Source organism: Camelus dromedarius, chromosome 9, assembly GCF_036321535.1.
Source record: "Camelus dromedarius isolate mCamDro1 chromosome 9, mCamDro1.pat, whole genome shotgun sequence".
Taxonomy (NCBI): Eukaryota; Metazoa; Chordata; class Mammalia; order Artiodactyla; family Camelidae; genus Camelus; species Camelus dromedarius.
In genome coordinates, this window is record NC_087444.1 from 1,336,699 (window position 1) to 1,360,899 (window position 24,201).

Below are 24,201 nucleotides of genomic sequence, written 5' to 3' on the forward strand. Positions count from 1 at the left end.
AACCAAGCAGGCCTCTGTCACTTCCTCCAGGGGTACCTAAGGTTTTTCCTCCCGAGTAGGCCACATAATTAAATGTTCGTATGAACCGAGTTTGCCTGAACTAGGAGGACAGACACCAGACGCTGCTGTGGAGACTTCAGTTCGCCTACTCTCCCTTTGCATTGCTTCAGTTTTGTGCTATACTTGGATTAAGGGAAATTAAAAAAAATTTTTTGTATTTCATCAAAATAGCATCTACATATTCTGGAACAATAAAGCCTTTTACTCGTATGAATTGATGAGTCCGTCATAATGACCCAGTGGACCCTCCAGGACAACAGGTTGGGACCACTGCTTTGTACCAGTTCATACTAAACTGACAGGGATGAAGAGAGTGGGCACGCGGACTTTATAAATACAATACGGAACTCTCCACTTGGAAAACAAAAAACATTTATAAAGCTGATTCTAAGAACCGTTCTTACTGGCATGAATAAGCAGCACAGATACTGGTCAAGAAGAGCTGAAAACTCAGGGAAAAGTTTCAGAATACCCACGGGAGCATGAGTTTTTATGTTTCTTAAAAGCGGTAAGAGGCTGCAGAAAACACCGCCCCAGACTCTTCAGTGCTTCATTTCCCCTCACTCTGCCCTAGGGCAGAGAGAAGGGCAGAGAAAACACACTGCGTATTTTCTGACACCTTTGGCACTTTGGTTAACTGTTTAATAATATTTTAAACATAGTATCCCTTTCTTCTGATGCCCATAAAAATGTATCCCTTCTCGTGCTGTGTTTTTCTCAAATGATGGAACTTTTTAGATGATAAAGTGTCCATGAGAACGCGCCCTGGGTCACTGGAAGGTCACTGCCAGGTATCCATAAGCCATCAGTCCTATGTTCTGAAGGACTTTCAGATGAGGTGAAGGCATTGCTGGATGTTTACTTTACGTGCCTCAACAGTCGGAATGGAACGTTTTCTAAACTCCTCTGAAACTGAGTCCAGGCCTAAGCACTTCCTGGGTCCCTGCCCCCTCTAGTCAGACTTCCCCAGAACACTCCCCACCGTGAACCCAACTTCACCTTCAGATTTCCAACTGCCTTCATTTTGTATGTGGTAGATAATACAGATTAAAAGGAAAGCCCTATGGGCAAGACAGCGTTGATCTGAACTTCAATTCTGCTATTATTAACTGCTTTAGTCTGGAAACCTTGCTTAAGTTCTCTAGGCTCTAGTCTCTTGTAAAACGGAGAGAATCCTAGTACCAACAACTCAACTGGTGGTGTGAAAATTAAATGTTACACTTGTAAGCTGAAAAGCACAGTGCCTGACACACAGAAGTACTCGATACAAGTTGGTGGCTATGGTAACGAAAATGAGGATGTCCTGTTTCTACAGGCTCTTTTTTTTCACGGCCTCCCTGCCTCTGATGTCTGCAATCACCCCCCAAGACTGATGACAGGAGGAGTAACATCCTAAAGACTAAAATGTCACAGTAGAAGGACTAATCCAGCAAAGTAAAACTCACTCTATTTCCCGCTTTTTAATAAAAATGGTCAGCAGTCACCCCTGGTCATTTATATATTAAGTTACAGGATAAAGCAAAGAAGCAGAAGAAAGAAAGGCACCAGTGCGAAGACAAGTGTTCCTCTGGTGGCAAGAACATACGGGATGTGAGCTGCAGGAAGACACGAGGAGGAGCAAAACCGCTGGTGAACAGCAACTGGAAGAAAGCAGAAGGCAGCCACCTAAAAGAGCAAGAGAAACGAAGACTCGAAGGAGAATTTTAGGCAAAAGGATTAATGTAGATTTACTTAGAAAAGAGAACATTTTAAGATGTGAGAGGAATGGGATTTGCTAAAGCAGGGCAGCTTGAAAGGCTACAAATGAAAAGAGCGAGGCATTCTGGAGGCTGTAAGAAGCAGTATCACGTACGAGTGAGCGAATACAACTCCCGCAAGCTAGCAGCACGAAGAGGCATCTGCCAGGCTGGGCTGACCAACCAAAACCAACACAGAGATGTGCATGCTAACACTTACATGCACGGCTGTATTCATTCATCTTAAATATAGTTCAGGGGCATTGAAAGAAAAATCTATTCAGTTGTCATCATGAGCCACTTTTAAGGTCTGCCCCCTCAAAGAGTTGATCCATAGACTAATGAAGACATTAGTTTGCTTGGTTTTCTATATAATTTCCTTTTCTAATAAAGCATTTTCCCAAGCTAGAACTACCATCTTTTTCACTGAAGAGAGGTGTCTTACTAGAATCTACTAACAAAAATAAATTTAAAAATCAAGAACAGTATAATTTAAAAATCAACTGGAATAAAGTAGACTCAAAAGCTCCACATCTCTATTGGGTTACCTTTTCCCCCAAATCAGGTCAATAAGAGCCAAATGAAAACGAGTAACTTGCTTAAAATTATATCCAACAGTTTACAAGTTGCTGAAATTTAGTGTGTTTTCCAACTCAACTGCTGCTTACAAAAGAAAGCCATAAATATCATCTGAACTAGCACCAGTCTGGTGTGAAAAAAAAGTATATTGTATCAAACAGACTTGCTGTGTTATCTGTTCAAACATACCTGTACCAGTCAAAAGTCCAGCACTCTTCTTTCGTGCATAAGCGCGTAAGTGGTTGGACAGGCTAACAGCACTTGTAAACGTCGTATTGCAATGCACACATGTTCTAAGCGTCACAGGCACACCTATCGTTCAAAAGAAAACTATAATCCAGTTCTCACTTCAGAAAGGGAAATTTTCTTAGCTAAAAGCGTGAAGAAAAGCACCACAATAAAGATGGTTTAAAAAACGTTCATTGAGTTAGCTTAAGATAAGGAGGGGGAATTAAGTTAACGATTAGTAGTTCGGAGTTAGTGTTTAGAGCCAACCCATGCTCTTTGGAAAGGGAGAAGCAGAATGTCTTGAACCTCCGAGCTCCTCTGGATTTAACACCTATTGTCACTTTCTTGCAGATTTCTGTGTTACGCAGATCATTTCCTAAACCTAAAATACAATCCTGTGATTTGAATAGCACAGTTCCGTTGAGAAGTTTCAAAGTTTACAACATTACCAATAAAAAAAATTAAAAAGTCTAGTTGACAAAGTGGTAATGAAAGTGTTTTACCCACAAAACCGTAAAAGGCTCAATACTAAATTAGGCTTTCTGATGAAGGCTGGGAGAAAAGGTGGTAAAACACACCACTGAACAGCTGTTAGACACAACATTTTATTCAGGGCATTTTATGTTCATTACTCTGAGTGCGCAATCAATAATGAAAGTTAATGATTCGAAGTTTTTTGCTAAAATCTTTGTGCTAAACAAATGATCAACAAGCTGACATCTTAGTCATCACGGTAAAGAAAACAAGTTGAAACAATAAACTCCTAACTTCTCAGAAAACCCTCACGCCCCCAACACGTTTCAGTTGGTTTCTTCGGCATTACTGTGGTAGCCACAAATATGCTTTCCCTCTCCGAAGGGTACCTCGGCCAACACAGCTAACATACCTTCCTTGTATGTCCCTCTGAAAAATGTTAAAAAGTCACCTTGAAAGACTTTCTTCGTAAAAGAGAAAGAGCCCTATTAACCAGAAGCCGATACAAGATAAACTGTTTTTCAGACCACTGACAGTACAAGGTAATCTTTCCTCAAATCAAAACTGCATTACAAATATGTGGGATATCCCAATGTCCGCCCAAAGTAAGCAAAGCTACATTACAGTGATTTTACTCATTATTAATCCACTGACCAGTGCCTTTTACCTTAGACACATTCAACCAAGGCCTAAAATTATGAGACCATCTAAATTTATCTTCAACATTCTTAACTTCCAAAAGAAACCTACAAAGACACAACCTTTTTCTAGTCTAAAATTATAAACCAGACTTCGGAACACCAAACAAAGCTTGGCGACTTTACCTGCCGCATCATTTGCCAATACATACAAAATATTTCTTTGAAAAGAAAAACCACTGGTGCACAACCACTAAGCTAAACCATCTGTTCTGTCCCATCAGAACACCACAGTAAAATCTCAAAGCCCAAACCAATGTTTTGTACTCACAACAGTTCTCCAAAACCAAACTGTACCACGATACAATGAGAAACTGGACTGGGAGAAGTTTCTTTGGGTTAATCACAACACACAATAGATACCAATCCATTCAGTTTAAAGAGTGTTTCGTTTCACCTAAGCAGTAGGAAAACCAACAACTAAAATCTTGCAAACAGCATCACTTTGGAGCATGGCAAAAAATATGGCATCCTTGTCAGTAACACTGCTTCTGAACAATGCAACCTCCCATCCAAAGAACCAGCCCCCGGCCACAGCACATTTTATCTTTACAGGTCAGCTTTATTTATTTATTTTTCCCCAGTTTGTTTTTGCTTTAGTTCTCACCTTACATTGAGACCAAGAGACGAGGCACAGAGAACTCCGTGCTGAGGAACATCAGTTGATGATTTATACAGAAATAACACTATAACCAACCTCTGCTCTGCAAAAAAAGCAGCTTAAATGAAAAAGGTCCTGAGAAAGTATTTTCTACACATATCCCACTACAGGAAGCGTGATTAAATTGTGTGTAAATTACATCCAATGGTCACAAACGTCCTCTTACCTGAGTGCATAGCGAAGTCCATTTTCTGTGGTTGGTACATCAGTGGACTGTCTTCATTTAATGGAAGAACACATTTCTGAACAAATCTCTTTCTTGCAGTTTGATTATGGATCTTTTGAGGAGAAACAGAAGAATTCCGCTCTTCTCCCATCCTTTTATTTTTAAGCAGTTCTATCAGTGTAAGAGACTGACTCTTTCTTCCACTGGGCAGTTCTGGTTTTGTTTCATCGTATTCATTTAAGAAACTCAGCCCTTCTTCCTCTGATGCAGACACTGATAAAGCTTCAGTCTTTAGGCCATTACGGTATGTTTCAAGAGGTATAACACTTTGAGACAGAAAGTCATCACTTGATGCGAATTTTTGAGCTACAAATGGTCTAGGAATAATACGACGACTGTTCAGTGCCTTCAAGATCTTCTCGTATTTTTCTTCATTTTGCATCATCTCATTTAGAACACAGATTGGAGACTTGTGAGCATCCCATTTGGTCTTTCCCAGTCTTTTTAGGTGGCCTCTAACATGATTTGATAATCCGATTTTAGTATCAAACCAACCACCACAGAGCTGACAAGTGTGTTCAGAGGTGGCTTCGGACTTCTCTATAGCTAAAAAGAAGTTTTTAAGAGTATTATCAGAATTTTTTATAAACTGGTCACCTTAAAACAAATCAACTCTAAAATATAAAATTATGTGATTCTAACAAAGACCAAATGTGAGCAAAACCTTCAAGTCCTTTGAATTCAAACACAGACATATTAGCCCGAATGATCCACATGAAAACTTACCTTTTCTAACTCGCTTAACAGGTGTTCCTGTCCCAGTTCTTTTGAAATGCTGCATTTTGTCACTTGTGGCTATTTGTTCAGGTGAAACAACATGGCGGGCTTCGTAGCTCAGCCCTGCTCTGTGGAGATGTCCCCGGACATGATTTGACAGCCCAACACCTGTTTCAAATGTTGCTGGGCAGTAAGGACATGATTTCTTCTCAAGAGACAGATCAGTCCAATGAAAAACAGAACTGTGTTTTGACAATGAAGTTTCTGCATTTTCTAAATGCTGAGGATCATGTATCTCATGCAGAAAGCTATTAGTTCCAGCATCTTCGTAATATTCAAAATAAAAGCCATCGTTCTGATCATAACTAAGGGCAGTACTTTCTCCAGGCTCTCGGCCTTCCACCTTGCTTTTAAACAGCGGGAACAGGTTCACATGCTCCTGATTAATGCCACTGTAGGAGTCATCCTCCACAGTCTGGGTAGCGTAGTCGCCCAGCTCAACGTTGTCCCAGGAACTTTCGTCTTCTGTTTCGTAGCTATCTTTCTTTTCAGCAGAATTGAGTTTCTGCAAAACAACAACGGTCATTTTATGCAAGAAATCTGGATAGCTGTCCAAGTCTTCTCCTCCAACAGAACTTTCCTTCTTGGATTCCTTAACTACTCTCTTTACAGCTACACGCCTGTGGTCTTTGAAGCTTTCTGGCCTTTTGGTGTCAGAGTTGTGAGGGTCTGAAATAAAACTATTGTTGTGAGAATTACTTGATGATGAAAACAGATGCAGAGAATTCAATGAAGTAGCTTCTTTTTTGAAATGTAGAGGATATGATTCACCTGATTTTTTGATCATCCTGTAGTTCTCATATTTATGTCTGTATAAATAGTTGCTGTTTGCCTTGGCATTAGATTTGTCTTTTGCTGCTGGATGGAAATACTTGGGTTTTTGGTCAGCGCTGCTTTTAGCCGTAACAGCCTCGGGGGGAGAGTTTCTCTGAGCGCCCACACCGACCCCTGGCTGAGCGATGCTCTTTCGAGCCTTCTGTATCCTGTGTGGCCGCTTATGGAATTTTGAAAAATTACTGGATTGTGGGGATGATCCAAATGTTCGCTTCACATCTTGTTTTAAAGCAGAGTTCTTTGGAAATGTTGCTGACTGTTGTTTAGCTAATGGTTTAGGACTGTCGATATCTATAGGTTCTTCGAGGATGTCACTTTTTCTTTTATCAAGTCCCAGAGGGCTGCCAAATGAGTCAACACATGATGACGAATGCAAGTACTCCGTGTGTTTTTTTAAAATACTCCTGGCTGAAGCAGTGAAAGGACACATCTTACATATGTAAGTAGCTGACTTTTTGGATGATCCAGTAACAGGATCTTTCATGAAAGTCTTTTTTTGCGTTTTTCTCTGCGCCACGTCAGAACTGACGATAGGGCATTTTACCACTGCCCCGTGGGCAATTCCTCGATGGCATTCCAACTCATTTTCTGTCACGGCCATGAAGTTGCACTCCTCACAGCAGTAGTACCTTTTGTCTTTTTCATGAGTCTTAGCATGCTGCACAAACGTTTTAGGGCAGTTGGTACCAAACACACACTGAGGGCACTGCAGCCGTGCACTTCTCCCTTCATCCTGAAGTTCTTTCAACTCACGAATTTCCTCCATTAATTTCTGTCTTCTTTCTTGGTGAATAATCATATGCTTTAGCAGTGAGTTACGATCCCGAAACGTCCGTCCACACTCTCGACAAGCGTATGGCCTTGGGACGTTGAGATGGCGAAAGTGACTGTTGCCATCTAAGTGATACATCATGTGCCTGTGGAGGTGCTTCTTCTCCCTGAAATTCACATTGCACTTCGTACAGGGGTAGAACGACGGCTCTTCAGTGCTGAAGGCAGCAGGTGACTCGGAATCACTTTCTTCACATTTCTTTTTCAAGGTATTTGCAAGGAAAGTGCTAGTGTGAACAGGGGAGCTGTCTTCTCCACACGTATCTGGGTTATAAATGAGATGCTGAAAAGCACCCACAGACTCCAAGTCTTCCTCAGTTGATTCAGGCTTCACTTCTGATAATGCGCATTCCTGTGAGCCTGCTGCTTGCACTCCTTCATTCTGCTCCATAAAGTCTGCTTCTAGCATTTCTGATTTATTGGGCGCACAACTGGAGTCACTAAAGCGATCCTCAGCGTAACGAGTTATCTTGCTTACATCCATTTTTCGTTTTCTCTTTTTTTCTAGACCTACTTTAGAGTGAGCTGGAGCTTTGTCTACTGTATCTTCATTAGTCATAAGAAACTGAATGAACTCTTTTTGGGGATCCCAGTTGGCATCATTTTCTGACCTAAACTCATCTGTACCTGAGCAAGTTCCTGTTAATGCACTGACACAGTCATCTTTCACCAACACATCGTCACTATCCTCGTCCACCTCCACTTGGTTTATTAAAGTGCTGCCTGACTTTATACTACTCCCTACTGAATTCTGAATGTCACAACCAACTGAAGCAGAGGTAGGTAGTTTTTTAATGGAATGGGCTGGATTCTTAGCATGTGCTACATCTGATAACAAAAATAAAACTTGGTGTTGATTTGCCTTCTGTGGTGTGGACAGCTGAAGATCCGCTGCCACCTTCAAAGCTGAACAAGATTCCGTTGTTGGCTGATCCACAGGCTGTCCAGTGGTTAATGAAACACTGCCTTTATTCATATTGGAAGTCTTAGACGAGGAGTGTGAAACTGGTCCATTAACAGCAGCTCCTTTAGGCAAGAGAAAGTCTTCACTAGAGACAGTGGGAGCACCAGCGTGTACAAACAGGGCAGACTGGCCTCCACTTAAGGCTTTTTCAGATTTGTCCTCTGACAGTTCTTCAGGCAGAGTGAATGTATTGTTTTTCTGAAATGGTATTTGACAATCTTTTGGTTTATGAACTCCACTCTCTTTGTCTGAGATAAAACTGTTGTCATTTAGGAGTTCTTCTTTAGCACCAGAAATATCGGTGTTTATCTTCAAATCATCCATATTGTTGGCAAGCCCATTTAACACATTTAGTCTAGAAAATGGAAAAAAAAATTTAGTTTTGCATGAATGAGAAAATATTATTAGAAAGAATGGAGAGTTGAAAGTACACATTTTTATTAGCTTAATTCTACTCTTTATATTAAGATCCTAATAATTTTTCAAGAACGAAAAACACTTCAGAAAGTCAAAAGACTTCAAAAGTGTTGCAGAGGTTAATTTTTCCTTTTGCTAGGCAACAGCAATCCAACACTACACATATACAAAATGTCTAGGGAAAAGCAGCATAAACACAAACACACAGGCACATAATATAAATGAGTATGCTACAGACTGAAAAAAATTTTAAAATCTCATACACAGATTGCTGATAAAAAATTATCTCACTTAAGTAGATTTATTAGGGACATTCTATACTAGAGAATAATGTAAGCTGTTAAACACTGTAGAAAGTAAAAGTTCTATCATGTATAATAAGTCCCTTCTCAGAGGAAGGTACCAGAACACTGCCGGGAAAGCCGCTTACTTGAATGTACACGCGTGCTAGCAACATCAGTGGGCGACGTGTGAAACGGTATTTCTTATTTAAAATAAGACTGCTTTGCTCTTAGTGTTTCATTCTCCTAAAATTTCTACTAATTTAAAAGATGTTTTTTACTCACCGGGTTTTATTCACTCCTTATGCAAATTATCCTTCATTCTAAATTAGTAAAGTTAAAATTAATGAAGTTTTGTTTCTTCAAACTTTCATAACCCAAGTCCCCCAGTTCCAGGCACTCCCTACAGGCAGTTACCTCATCTATGACCTGACAGTCTACTGCAATGATCTAAAAATTTTTACTCCGAAACATCAAAAATATGTTAAGCTTTTACTTTACCTCATATAAAATACACATTGTATTTTTCTAGGCAATGTGGTAACATATTTAACCATTACGAGAAGACAGCAGAGTATTTTCAAAGGAGGTTTCTGAAAACTTGGAGGACATACGCACCATGGCTGTAATTACCGCCTCTAATAGGAAGAGCTTCTTTGTGCCCTGCCCTTGCTCTGCTCTTGAAAATGGCCACACTACACAGGAACTACCTATCTTCTTGGAAGAATGTAAGCTCTTTGAGGGCAGGGACACAGTCGCCTTCCTGTCTCTAGAACCTAGTACAATGCTTTGGCATAGACACTCAGCAATTTTTGTTGAATAAAGGACTAACACAGTGAATGAATAAAAGCACAATTACAAAATTAAAAGTTCCTAAAGTATAAGAAGAAAAACACTTTTCTTTCTATGAAATGTGGACAGTCCATTCAAGTAATGCAAATTCCATCACAGTTCTGACTTCTGGACTCAGCAGTTGTAGCAAGGCCTTCAAAATACCCAACAACCCTCAAGTACAATTCAAAGAACCGCTATTTGGCAACCCCAGGTATTTAATTATCTGACGTACTGGCATAAAGTTCCTTATTTCTTTTTCTTGCACATAGTATTAAGTACAGTTTGTTCTCCAAATATTTACTGACTGCTTACTGTGTGCCAGGCACTGTCTAGTAGCAGGAATTCAGACTAGGTTCCTGTTCTCAGATAAAGAATAAAGTCTTCCATTTTTCTTTTATAGTATTTTTAATTTGTACAATGAGTAATACTAACGTAGGAGAGCAGGAACTTACAATTGCTATCTACAAATTAAAACATTTTCAATAAAGTTCATTATTTCCAATATCTTTTATGGGACCAATTACATGCTTTGTAAAACGTTAAATCTAGTTCAAGAATAAAAGAATTGTTTCTAATTGCTTTCTTCTTATTTCACAACTTACAGCAGCGCCTATAAATATGACCATACTCTCTCCTCAAGATGTGTTCTTTAATACAATAAATATTACAAATATCTTTCTTTGGCATTATTGTTTATACCAATAATCATTTTTTCTGCCCCTCGTACGAGGTCTTAGAGTTCTGCTGTGAGATTGGCAAATTTCCACGGTAATAAAAACAGACTTCAAATAAGATCATATTCAATGATATCACTCCAAAATGGTGCTAATGCAGCACCCAGCAGGGGTCTCTGCATCACATACACACCAGTTAAAAAGGGGCAGCACATAAACGTGAGCTAGGAAAGCGTGTGCAAATGTCAGTGAGATGGAAAGCAAAGCTCAGTGCTATACCATCACCCATTCTTGGCATTTCCATTACGTTAGCTAGAAAAAGTAAAATGCCCAGATAGGAACAATCTCACAAATCTGAAGTGGATGATAGAATTTTTTTTAAAACTAGCCTGAAAGACATTTACTTCCTATTCCTCTTTTTTATAATCACTGAGGTAGACAAATATATGCTCAGTCAATCTGAAAGCCTATATTAGCTTTTCTCAACAGGAAGCAGCGTTGCTAACGAAGTGGTAAATTCAGTGTTAATGAGTGGCTTCACTGTTACCACCTCAGAGGTAAAACCTTCCATGTTCCATGTTCCACCCATCTGTTCTGGTGTTAGAGGTTCAGAGATGGAACAGACGCTTTCCATTTAAAGCAACTTCATTGGTACTCCCTGAACAGCAGGGTGACAAACTATGGGAACATCACGTCGGCTTGGAGATTGCATCCATATTACCAGAATGGCTTTATAAGAGCCTACCGTGAGTTGAAATTTTGAAGATATTAAAGTATTTTGCCCCAAAACATAAGAAAGAATATATGTGTATAACAGATTTTTTTAATATACAAAACACATGTACTAAGAAGAAAAATGAAAGATCAAATCAAATACTGTTAAAATATAAAATTAGGTCTTTAACAATTGAAGTTCTTTGCACCTACATAATGAAAAATGCCTTACTTGCTTCCAATTTGATTATCTCTAATCATAAATAGAGAAGTTAATTTTTTTCAGAAAAAATTTCTTATTAGCACATTAATATTAAAAATCTACTGTATCAGTTAAAAAAATATGCTATAAGAACTTGAACCAGTAAGCTGGTATTTTAGCAAGAAAGGAAAAATTTTCTGGTTTAATTTTCAGAAGATATTTTAAATGAAAAATGTTCAAGATACATTTTTTCTTAACAGTATTCAAGACTCACCGCTCCTGCACTGGGATACAACATAGAACAATGGATCACCAAAATCCGTTGCACTGAATAATGGATCCAGAATTTTGACACCAAAAATTATCTCCTTCTGTTCACAGATGCCTGTGTGGCATCCAGGCATGAAAACATTTGACCTATAAGCTAATTTCACACTGTCTCAGATAGTTTTTTCAACTGTCTTTATATAGCAAAACACATGAAACAGTCATTAATACCAGTCTATGTTAATATAACAAAGTAGGGGACATATATGAAAGTAGACAGTATTCATTAAGTTTAAAAAAATAAAATAAACAAACTAATGTTATATTGTTTGGCCTCTCTAAATTTCAATGAAATTGCTGCATCAGTTAGGATCTTTTCACTAAATATTTAAACACTATTACTATGTCCTCCTCCATGAATCATATAACCATAAAATTTTTCCTTTAACTGATTTTTTAGATGTCCTTTAAAAACATTCACACACTTCGCAAAAAGCTGCAAATGGAGTTTTAAATCTACATAAAACATATTTCAGTTTCTAGAAGATCATAATGAGCTCCACAGCTATGACTGCCTGCAGTTATATCCCGTGAGCACTAAAAAAAGTGCAGAGGTCAGATCTGTCTTCAAGATGGCAGATCATCACGTATGTGCCTCAAGCTAGACTTATTGTCTCAGAAATCTCAAACATCAGTATTTTTGCAAACTATCAGCACTTGCTATAACACCCTCACTACACTACATCTTGGGGTTACTACAGAAGAAATGAGGTGATAATTGCATATTAACATAATTATTCTGTAATCCCTCTGAGCAAGCTTCCTGGGTCACTCAGTAATTCAGATTAGATACAACCTTCCTGTCATCAAATCTATGCTGTCCACTTTCGGTTCATGAATAATTCTTTTTTTCATAGAAAATTAGCTTAATTTCATTCTTTTATGTACATTATTAATTGTATTTATTGCAAGTAGGTTAATATTTTGTGGGTACTTATTACATAATGCCAACCTTTGTCATGTAGTATAATTTCACACAAAAATATAGTACAATTTGCCCTCATTATGCATTAGTTCATTAATAACTATATTACATAGCTATAAATAAATTATAATGTTGCCCACTAGCAGAGTTATAGTTAGGATCTGTCAGATTTTCACAAACCCCATGTTCATTTAAATTATCCTTGAGAACACATGACAACTTCAGTTAGTCATATATGAGGTTGGGTCAAGAAGAGAAAATCATTCACAATTGTCATTCTAATTGCAAAACAAATCTTAATTAACTGAAATACTACATCTAAAATTACTTCAGTATTTAAGTCTATATATACACTGTACACAACACATGTACCTAAGTCCCCCCAGCGCACAATGCAAGTGAGGACAGAGCACACCACGTATAACCAAGTCATCCAGGCAGCGCCCTGACGCCGAGACAGCGCACTGAGAAAAAACACTAAACGAAATGCTGAACGTTCAGAAGGGTATCCAGCACATCACAAAATGAAATGAAGAGAAAACCTGTTATGTTTAGCCTAACAATTAGCCAATAGAATGAACAATCTTCAAATGTCTAATCAATGTGTCTGAATCATACAGATGTGGATTTCACCTCAAGGTTAAGAAAAACTAGAAACAGGAACCATTCAGCATCGCACAAGGTTGTCTTACACAAGAGTGAGCTGAGCGGCTCGGCAGGCTGGACTGCTGGTCAGGGACACTGCGGGAGGGAATGTCGCACTGGAGATGAGATAAGATGATTTCTAGGGTCCTTTCTCATACGTACTATATAATACGCTTAAAGTTTGGTTAGTGTATTACTAACATTTGACATTATTTGAAATACTGAGCTAAAAACAGAAGTTAAATTGATACTATTGAACTTTAAAAATATTCCCTAAATTCAAAACTACCGGAAATAATCCTTTAGTTAACTTGTAATATGTTGATAACCCGATTCTTGAGCAATGAAATACAGCACTAAATGACTTACCACACTGAGGCCATAGAGCGGTTTGCAACACAAAAACTCTATGTACAAAGAGGTCTTTTTCCTACTGGCAACACCAAAGATAAAACTGTCACTGAGACTGATATCTAGAAAATACATACATAATGAGTAGAAAAAAAAAAAAAACAACACTGGGCACGTATTGCTTTCTAGCCGGCAGCATGTGGCACTGCCATGAAACACTAATGATCCAGGTATGATTTTAGTAGCTGTGTCCAAATTACACTGAACTTGTTGAATAGCTGTGTTCCCGATGCCATGTATCATCCTCATTACTTAATAGACGTTACAAACAGTTAGGTACTAGATCATAAATACCTAATAATACAAAGTGATTCTTATTGCAAAGTATGTTAAGTACTAAACAGAGTTTGACACATCTCAAGAAGCTGCTGTATGGTAAACCCAAGCAGCAGGTAAGGCAAAGAGGAAAAAAGAAGGTGGCCTACAAAGGCATAACTTTAACAACCTGGCAAAATTATTTAATAATGAGAAGCAACAATAGCAGAAAAGCAAATGGACATTCACTAATCAAAGGCTAATTTCCTAGTGAAGAATTTTCCAACTGGAAGAGGCAAAGCAATGAACTGCAGATGCAACCAAAGGAGAGCCCTACGTCATATGCAACATGGAGTGACTGCTGTGTTGTGCTTTCACACAGTCAGAACAAGACAAATGATCATCTCAATTTTGATAGGGTAAATGACAAACATGTACACGGTTCCAACAAGAACAATTCACGTCTTTTTAAAAAATTTAAATGCGTGATAAATTCCTTCAGATGACTTACAAACCAATCAAATTTCTGACATTAGTATAAATTAACACAAGTCCAAAATGTGTCAATTGCACACTGCAGAGGCAGTGTGTCAACTGTGCCCTCTACCAACAGAGTTTTAAACTGCCACAAATTTTTACTTTACTTTGGGTCTTTTGGGGTTCTTCAGTCTATGACTTTGCTCTTGGTTCTTAAGATATTTCATTAACCCACCATGTTTAATAAGTGCAAAATAAGCATGTTAGAAGTCCTAGGAAGATGAAACATGTAATTATATTAGAAGTGAAAATAGAGATAACAAAAAAATACCCAAAGTGGTAAGATAAATATTATATATGCATATGGAATGAACTGCTTCAGAGAAGAAATAATTCTTAAGGGCAAAGAGAATTTCAGCATTAAAAAATCACTGTGCCTATGCACTTGACAACAATCAGCAAGAGATAAGGAAATGTGAGGAAGAAAACCTTGAAGTACAGAATTAGCACCATCAATGTCAGATGTTGACTTGCCTACTGGTTACTCAGGAGAAGCTGGGAATTTATTCAACAACTCAAAAAGTAAGAGTGTTCTAGGTGCTGCTGATGAAACTTCTGCCCCAACCATGAATGATTCCACAGGATCAAGCTCCATTACAGTAACCACATGAAAGTCAGGGGCAGGACTGCAAATGCAAACAAGTGTGGCTTTGAAAGAATTCCTTACAACAGTCAAAGAGATAATTTGTGCCTTGATATACTGCCTGGAACTTAAGAAATGTTATGCTAGTTTCCTTGTAATACTCAAACAATTTTGCCAACTCTTTCAAATTCAAAGCTTCACACAGTCAATTGTATGTATTAAAAAAAACTTTTGTAGATTTTAATGGTTAAAGTAAAACTCTTATTATAAAAGTTCCATTAATTCATCTGCTAATCACATATTAACCATATTTAGGAAACACAAAATTGCTTATAGTCTAATGGGAAGTAAACATGAACGTTATTTGCCGGGATTACAATTTAATTTTACTGAAGGAGGGGTTCAGATCATAAAAAAAAAATGTACTTCTATAATAGGTATTTAAACTCTCATATATATTATACACATTTAAACTGTGGTAAGTAAATTCAAAATTTATGTACATTTAGATCGGAAAGTGACACCTTCACTGAGAACTAGAAAAATGAAACAGAACTAGAAGTTTTACTTTCTATAAAGTAGTATTTTTATTAAACATGAACTCTCTTACTGACATTAACAATTACAAAATTCAAATATATTTTGAAGAATATATTTGAAGAATGTATGAAGAAATTTGCTTTCCTTAAAACAAAGTATGCACCTCTCTCATATCACTGTCTTAAAAAAAAACATATTTTTTCGATGGCAAATTATAAACCAGCCACTGCTTTTCTTCTGATTTTACATTTGACCTGCTAATAAATTTTACACATTACATGTTCAATTCTGAAGTTTTAATTATAAAACCATTTATAACTGTGAATTTAATTTAAAAATTTCATCAAAATGTTATAGAAAACACTACATTATATTCAGAAAATGCAAGTACTTATTTAATAATTAAATGTAGAGCTCTTTTCAAACAACTGTGATTTAAAAGAATTTCCTTCAGGTTTACTCAATATGAAGAGACTGATGGTAGGGGCAAGAGCAGCAATTCTGAACCACGGGAGACAGAAAATGCATGACTTCCAACCTATCCAGCCAATAAAACCAAAATGTTATCAATAGTACACCCCCGTTCTATGAACGATGACTAATGCATATTTAAACCCGAGTATTGCTGGTAGCTTTAAAACAAATTGTACCGCGGTCTGAGGAAGGCCACACAGGATGCGCACGTACAAAGCCTGCTGTCAGTGAGCAACGCATCCCGTCCCCAGTGAACAGTGTGGGCTACACACTCCAGCTCAGAAGGAGCGGAAGGTCCTACAGAAGACCGCGGCAAGAAAGTCCTCGCAGGAAAGAGAGGGCTTTAGCTAAATTTTATAGTGCAGTGTCAAAAACTCACTCTCAGAAGCAGACATGCCTGGGTTTGAGAATCAGCTCCACAGCTTCCAGCTTAGTGCAGATACTCCACTTCCCTTCAAGTTGCTTCATCAACAAAATAAGAGTAAAAACTACTTATGAGATTGTGAGGATTAAGACAATGTACGTAAAACATGGGGCAAAGGGCCTGATGTTCAGCAAGCGCTCACTCAGCGTTTTCCCCATGACCCTTGCCTCATTTATCCAACGACGACACTGGATCTGTGCACTGCTCTTAGTGGTGAAGGAGACCCGCACAAGCAGAAATGTATCCTGGAAGGAGCGTCTGGGACGTCACACCACCCCCAGGGTGTAATAAACAAGGGGAGTGAGCAGATGCTAAAGAGCCCTGGGGGGACACGTCTCTTAAGAGGTGCTGGGACGAGAGCGGTACCTCTCCTGCGGGGACAGAGCAGGGCTTCAGGGAAGCCACATTCAGTACCCCGGTGTTCCAAGGAAAACAGCATGGCCACTCAGGATCCAAGAGTTTCTGATTCCTTAGGCTCTATCAAGGACATGAATTTATCTTTCCTCTCTTACACGATGCCAATGAGATGAAAACGGACGGACTAGAAGAGAGAGACATGCCAGGGCAAATAGAACCATAAACCAGAAAAGCCAGAGACAAGGGCTCTGGGAAGAAGGGAGATGACAATCTCAAATAAAACAAAAACTAAAAACAGGCTTCATACAAAAGAATGGGAATCAGAACAGCATCAGACTTCCCGTTGAGACTAAGTGCGACGTCAGTGGAGCAGTAACTTCAAAGCTCGGGGTTCAAATTACGTTGCCTACGCAGTCCTGTGCGGAGACAAACGACATAGCACTCAGGCTGAGGGTGCAGTGCACGACGTTACCACTGCCCTCCCCCTTCAGGAAACCTTCCCACCCAAAGGCTGAGTGTGGGAAGGGACCTGAAAATGGCTAAACACAGCCTGCTGAGTGGGCCTTTACAGCAATGAGGCTGAGAATACTCACTAGTATTCACTGTGACTGAAACACACACTTAAACGTCTGCTTAAATTACAAGGTTAATCACTACAAGAGTACAAGGAGTAAACGTACTTCATATCCTCAGATCCTGGAAGCTGTTGTGTTTCAAATAAAGCACAATATGCTTTGAGCAGAAGGCTAACAAAGAACTCTGAAATGAAAAATTACTAAAAAAATAACCAAACAAAAGCAACTCTCAATAGACGAGAGGAGCAGAGCAAACACAGCTGGGGAACTGAAGTAAAATCTTGCAGTAGGAAGATCCTTTCACTAGGGAGCGGGAAGAGCACAAAAAAAGTAAGAGGAAGTAAGAGACGTTAAGTCTAGACTCACACATTTTAGCAAGTATAATCAGAGAAGAGGAAACCAGGGGAACAAGGAAGAGGACACAACAGAAAAAAATTTCAGAGCTCAAGAAGCATGGCAATTGTCAGACTCACAGGGCTCCAAGGCTGCGCAGCAGGATGAAGAAAAAGACATGGCTCTTGAGGAATTTTCAGAACTCTAAGAATGAAAGGAAGAATTCTACTTAATTCCAGAAAACAAAACAAAGCAAGCCTATCTGCAAAGGAACAAGAATACACAATTCATCATCAGTAGGGCCATTAAACTAAGGTTTTAAAAAATCAAATTAATGGGGAAAAACTTACATAAGCAAATGCACTTGTTGCAATCTCCTCCACCCTTCCCACTCTCTCCCTCTTCAGTGAGCAATGCAATAGTCTGGTGTAACCTTCTACTCCTTTTTCTTATCTTCCTTGTCCTCTTTTATTCACGCTTCATATCCAAACCAAACCATCAGGAAATCCTACTGCCATCGTCTTCAGATGACATCTAGAAGGCACTTGCCTCTCACTCCTGCCATACCCAGGCCCACTACTGTCTCTCCCTGTATTATTTCAACAGCTTCCTCATCTGGTCTCCGTGTATCTACTCTTGCCCACGTACCATATATTCTCAGCACTGCAACCAGAGTTATCATTTTAAAACCTAAGAGGGAGAAATTTTCTCAAAACCTTTCAATGGCCCCCTGTCTTTCCCTCAAAAAAAAAAGACATCCTTATGATACCCTATAAAAAGTCCTACAAAGGTCCTTCTCAGTAACTCTTTGAACTCATTTCTTTCTCCTCTCCTCAACTCAGTCACCCAGTTCCAGCTATTCCTTGAACACATTCTTTCCCACATGAAGCCCTAGCACTGACTATCCCTGAGCTGGAATGCTGTCTCTCCCAGGAACTCTCAAGGCAAACCCCCTCATCTCATTTGCTTTTGCTCAACTACTTTCTTTTGAGTAATGCCTACCCGGATGACGCTGGTTAAAATTACATCCAAAACTCACTCACCTTCTCCCCATTGCTGACATTCTCAAACACACACCAGTTTACCCTTTTTTTCTCCATAACATTTATCAAGATGGTTCAATTTAAGAAAAGCAATCAATGTAATACATCATATCAATAGGACAAAGGGGAAAAACTACACAGTAATCTCAACAGATGCAGAAACTTGACAAGATCCAGCACTGTTTCACGATTTAAAGCACTCAGGATTAGAAGGAATTTCCTTAACGTGATACAAGGCATCCATGAAGCGCCCACGGCTAACATCATACTCACCAATAGTAAAAGACAAAACTTCCCCCTAATCCAAGGCTGCCTGCTTTTACCACTGCTGTTTAACATTGTACGGAAAGTTCCAAGCACAGCAGTTATGCAAGTAAAATAAACAGAAGGCATCCAGCTGGAAAGAAAAAAGTGAAACTACTTATTTGCAGACGGCACGATTCTATATGCAGGCACACCCCGGAGATACTGTGGGTTCAGTTTCAGACAACTGCAAAAAAAATACTGCAATAGAGAGAGACAAGGCAAAATGTTTGGTTTCCCAGTGAATAGAAAAGCTATGATTACACCGTGCAGTTGGCCCTTGAGCAACAGGGGTTTGAACTGCACAGGTCCACACAGTGCACACCACAGTACTGCACGATCCGAAGCTGTTGAATCTGTGGATGAGGAACCTCAAATACAGAGGGCTGACTCTAAGTTATACTTGGATTTTCGACTGCAGAAAGTCGGCACCCCAACAACCCTCTGGTTTTTCAAGAGTCAACTGTAGTATACAACAGTTATTTCTAAAAAAAAAGTACATTGTTTAACGTATTGTATGTATTGTATGTCTAAAAAATGTACATACCTTAATTAAAATACTTTATTGCTAAAAAAACACTAATCATCATCGGAGCCTTCAGCAAGTTGTAATCTTCTTGCTGGTGGAGGGTCTTGCCTGGATGGGATGGCTGATGACTGATCAGAGTGGTAGTTGCTGAAGTCTGGGATGGCTGTGGCAATTTCTTAAAATAAGACAACCAATAAAATTTGCCACACAGGTTGACTCTTCCTTTCACGAACAATTTCTCTATAGCATACAATGCTTTTTGATAGCATTTAACCCACAGTAGAACTTCTTTTGAAACTAGAGTCAACCCTCTCAAACCCTGCTGCTGATTTATCAACCAAGTTTATGTAATATTCTACATCTTTTGTTGTCATTTCAAGAATCTTCATAGCATCTTCACCAGGAGTAGATTCCATCTCAAAACATTTTGCTCATCCATAAGAAGCAACTCCTCATCCATTAAAGCTTTATATTTACAACAAACTGAATAATGAAAAAGTTTGAAATATTCTAGGAATTACCAAAATGTAACACAGAGACATCAAGGGAGCAAATGTCACTGGAAAACTGATGCCAAAAGACTTGCTCCGCACAGGGTTGTCACCAGCCTTCAACCTGAAAAAACACGCAGTGCCTGTAAGCACGGTAAAACGAGGCATTTCTGTACAGAAACGCCCACAGACTCCACACAAAGAGTTTACTAGCGCTAATACAATAAATAAATTCAGCACATTCGCAGGTATAAGATCAACATATGTCAATCAGTTGTGTTACTCTCTGCCAGCATTTACAAAAGCATTCAAAATACCCAGGAATAAATGCAGCCAAGGAAGTGAAAGACCTGTGCACTGAACAATTACAAAGCGTTGCTGAAGGACATTAAAGCCTAAATAAATGGACAGACAGCCCACGCTCACGGATTAGAAGGCAAAATACTGCGAAGACAGCAGTATTTCCCAAAGTGGTCCACAGACTCAGTGCGATCCCCGTCAAAATTCTAATAGCCTTTTTAAATAGAAATAGATAAGCTGATCCTCAAAATCATATGGAACCACAAGGGGCCTAGAGAACAAAAACAACACTGAAAACGAAATAAAGTAGGGGGACTCACAATGATTTAAAACCTTACTACAAAGCTACAGTAATCAGTGTGGTGCTGGAATGAGGGCAGACGTACAGAGCAATGGAATAGATCTGAGAATCCAGAAATAAACCCAGACATTTATGGCCAACTGATTTAAAACAATGGTGCAAAGACCATTCAATGAGGGGAAGAACAGTCTTTTCAACAAATGGTGTTAGGGAGACTGGACAATCATATGTAAAAGAATGAAGACGAAACCGTGGCTCATATCAAGCACAGAAATTAAATCAAAATGGATCAATAGAGTAAGTATCAGAACTAAAACCACCACGCTCTTAGGATAAGGCTTAGGGATGAATCCTTATGATTTGGACTTGGCAATGGATTCTTAAATTTGATACCAAGAGCATGACGAACAAATGAAAAAACAGGTAATTTGAACTTCATCAAAATAAAAAACTTGAAAAAACAAAGTAAAAAACTTTTGGGCAAAAAACATTATCAAGATATATCTGATAAGGATTTAATATCAAGAATATATTAACTGAACAAAAAATAAAAAATCCAATTTTTTAAAAAGGGGAAAGGATTGAATAGACATTTCTCAAATGAAGAAATACAAATGGCTGACAAGGCCATGAAAACATGTCCACCATCTTGGTCGTTGAGAAAATGCAAACGGGAACCACAGTAAGATACCACTTCATACCTGTTAGAATAGCTTTATTTAAAAAAAAAAACCTGGAAAATAGCAAGTGTTGATGAGAACGTAGAGAAACAGACACCCTTATATATTGCTAGTGAAAACGTAAAAGGAAGACAGTTTGGCGTTCTTAAAAAGGCAACACAGAATTACCACACGACTCAGCTCTTCCACTCCCAGATATATATCCAGGTGAAACGGAAACTCGCGTGCACACGGAGACTTGTACGTGTCTGTGACATCACCACTCATAACAGCCCCCCCAGAAGGAGTATGTGCTACATGTACACGCCACCAACACGAGCGAACCTTGAAAATATGCTACGTGAAAGAAGCCAGACAAACAAAGGTCACGTACTGTACGACCCCTTTCATATGGAATGGTGAGAACAGGCAATTTATAAAGAGAGAAGGTCAAGGGTACCAGGTAATAGTGGAAAGGGGGAATAGGAAATGATTACTTGACGGTACAGGGTGTTGAAACACCTTTGAGATGAGAGAGTTAGTTGGTGGTTGTGTAACATCGTGAGTATACTAAATACCACTGAGTTGTACACTTAAAATGAATTGTATATTATATAAATTTCACCTCAATTTAAAAAAGATGGCAGTCATAAATGGGCCCATGTTCTGACAACATCTAATTCAGAGCAAACTTCCATTTTTTAGATCCTCTCCAAAATTACCCAACCAAGGTCCCATAACAGGTTCTAACACCCTCTTAAAAAAGGTATTCCCTAGAGTGTGAAAAACCCTTCACTGCCACAAGTTAAAAACGTGTTCAGCTATAGGTGTTCTTGCTGGTTTTCTTGGCTGGAAGATATCGACAAGACTAGCAACTAACTTCTCAGCAGAAACAAGAGAAGCCAGAACACAAAGGGGTCACAGCCTAGTTAAAAGAGAGGAACAGCCAACCCAGAATTCTCACCAGTGAAACACTAACATCCAAAAGTGAGGGTGAAATACAGAACACGACCAGACAACACAAACAGAGAGAATTTCTCGGCACAAATCTACACCGCAAGATACACTAAAGGGTGTTCTTCAAAAAAAGGAAATGTTTGCAGATAGAAAAGAGAAGATGCAGAAAGAGATAAAAAGTGAGAAAAATGCAACAGGTAAATCTAAAATACTGACATAAAGCAATGATGATGTCTCATGGGGATTAAAACATCTATGCAATTAAAAATAGTTGAGTATCATGGCAAATAAACTGAGCAAGGAGTAAGGGGCAGGTGACTAATGGAATTAAGGTGTTTTAGGTTCCTTGCATTTTCTGGAAAGATATTAAACACCTTAATCAGACTCTTACAGGTCAAGGATGTGTGTCACAGTCTCCAGGGCAGCAGTTCCCGAAACCGTGATCTACGGATCCCTGAGGGGCCCTGAGATCCTATCAAGGAATTCTCAAAATCAAAACTGTTTTCATAACAAGACCTTATTTGCCTTTCTCGCTCTCATTCTCTCACAGGTGTACGATGGTGTTTTCCAGAGTCTGTACGATTTGCGATGTCACAACAGACTAAAGCAAGAAGCAGCTATGTGAATCCAGCTATCTCCCATTAAGCTTGACATGAAAGAGATTTGCAAAAATGTGATACTACTGTTCTTGCTAAATTTTGTTTTGGAAAGTATATTTTCCACAAAATTATGTATTTATGTTAACACTTAGTGGGATATTCTTGTTTCCCCAAACAAAAAATTATCTGGCCCCAAATGTCAATTGTGCCAAGGTTTAAAATACTGATATAACCAAATAAGAAAAGTTCTTTTTCAGACTCTAAATTGATCTTGAGAACACAGAGCTTGAGACTCACTGACCTAAATAAATGAAAGGATATGATATTCATAGATTGGAAGATTTAATAATATAAAGATGTCAACTTTTTCTCAATTCAATTTTTGTAAAACTGACAATGTGATAGTAAAAATTTATATGGAACTGAAAAGAGTTCAGAAGAACAATGTAGGAAAACTTGCCTTATTAAACATAAAGACTTGTTATAATGCCACATAAATGAAAACAGCATGGTTCTGGTGCAAGGGTAGACAAAGCAGGCCAACAGAAAAAAACAAAGCCCAGAAACAGACATGCATATATGGTCATCTGATTTACGGCAAAGGTGACACTGCAGAGCACTAGGGAAGCAATCTTCTCAACTAATGGTGCTGCGTGAAGTGCACCTCCATAAGAAAAAAAGAAAAGGTGGTCTCTGTAGGTCACATAATATCCAGAGTAAGGTCTAGGTAGCAGGTGAATCTAAATAGACCATGAACAACACACAAAACAAGGCAAGTCAGTCCAGGTAGAAAGCTGGAAGGCAGAGCCCGCCGGACAGTGCCTGAGCCTCAGGACGGGCGGCCCTGCAGACTGCAAGGGAGCCAACTGTTCGGCGCACTGCAGGGCGCTTAGCATCCTGCGCACTGGAGAACGTTCGGCAGCACCCCTAGCCGACCCGCTACGTGCCAAGAGCGCTGTACCTGCCCGGCTGTGAGACCCAGCGGTGTCTCCAAGCACTGCCCGGTGTCCCACCCAGGGGCAGAAGGTGCGGGGTGCGGGGTGAGGGCGGGGGCGCTGCCTCACGCTGAGAACAGCTGCTCTAGAAGAAGACTTAATATCTGCACGTCCCTGGAGCAGAGAGGCTTCTTAGACAGAATAGACGAAGCACTGACTATAAAGGACAACAATGATAAATCGAACTACATTGCAACGAAGACCTTCCTTTCAACAAAACGCAACATTAAGAGGGTGAAAATCAAGACAAAGCCAGTTTGTTTTTCTAGCAAATGTAACTAACAAAGGTCTTGTACCTAGAATACATAAAAATTCCTAAAAACAGAAGGAAAAGAACAGAAACTCCAATAGGAAGAAAAGGGCTCATATCCATAAAATGTGTAACTCCTATAAATCGGTAATACAGAAAGATCAGTAGTAATAATAATAAAAAAGAGGACATCCAAAC

The 24,201-nt window shown here is 39.0% G+C and overlaps 1 protein-coding gene across 15 annotated transcripts in view; it reads right to left on the reverse strand.

The window, feature by feature from the left end:
- ZNF644 (zinc finger protein 644) overlaps positions 1–24,201 on the reverse strand; it is a 98,679-nt gene that overhangs the window by 14,225 nt on the left and 60,253 nt on the right. For 11 of the 15 annotated variants that reach the window (XM_031457561.2, XM_031457562.2, XM_064488690.1 and 8 more), the window contains 2 exons: positions 5,389–8,423; positions 4,603–5,208 (listed from right to left, as the gene is read on the reverse strand). The exons of the other annotated variants lie outside the window; for them this stretch is intronic. In XM_031457561.2, the coding sequence (XP_031313421.1) occupies positions 4,603–5,208; positions 5,389–8,423 (3,641 nt within the window). The remainder of the gene's footprint in view (positions 1–4,602; positions 5,209–5,388; positions 8,424–24,201) is intronic. 15 annotated transcript variants of the gene reach the window in all.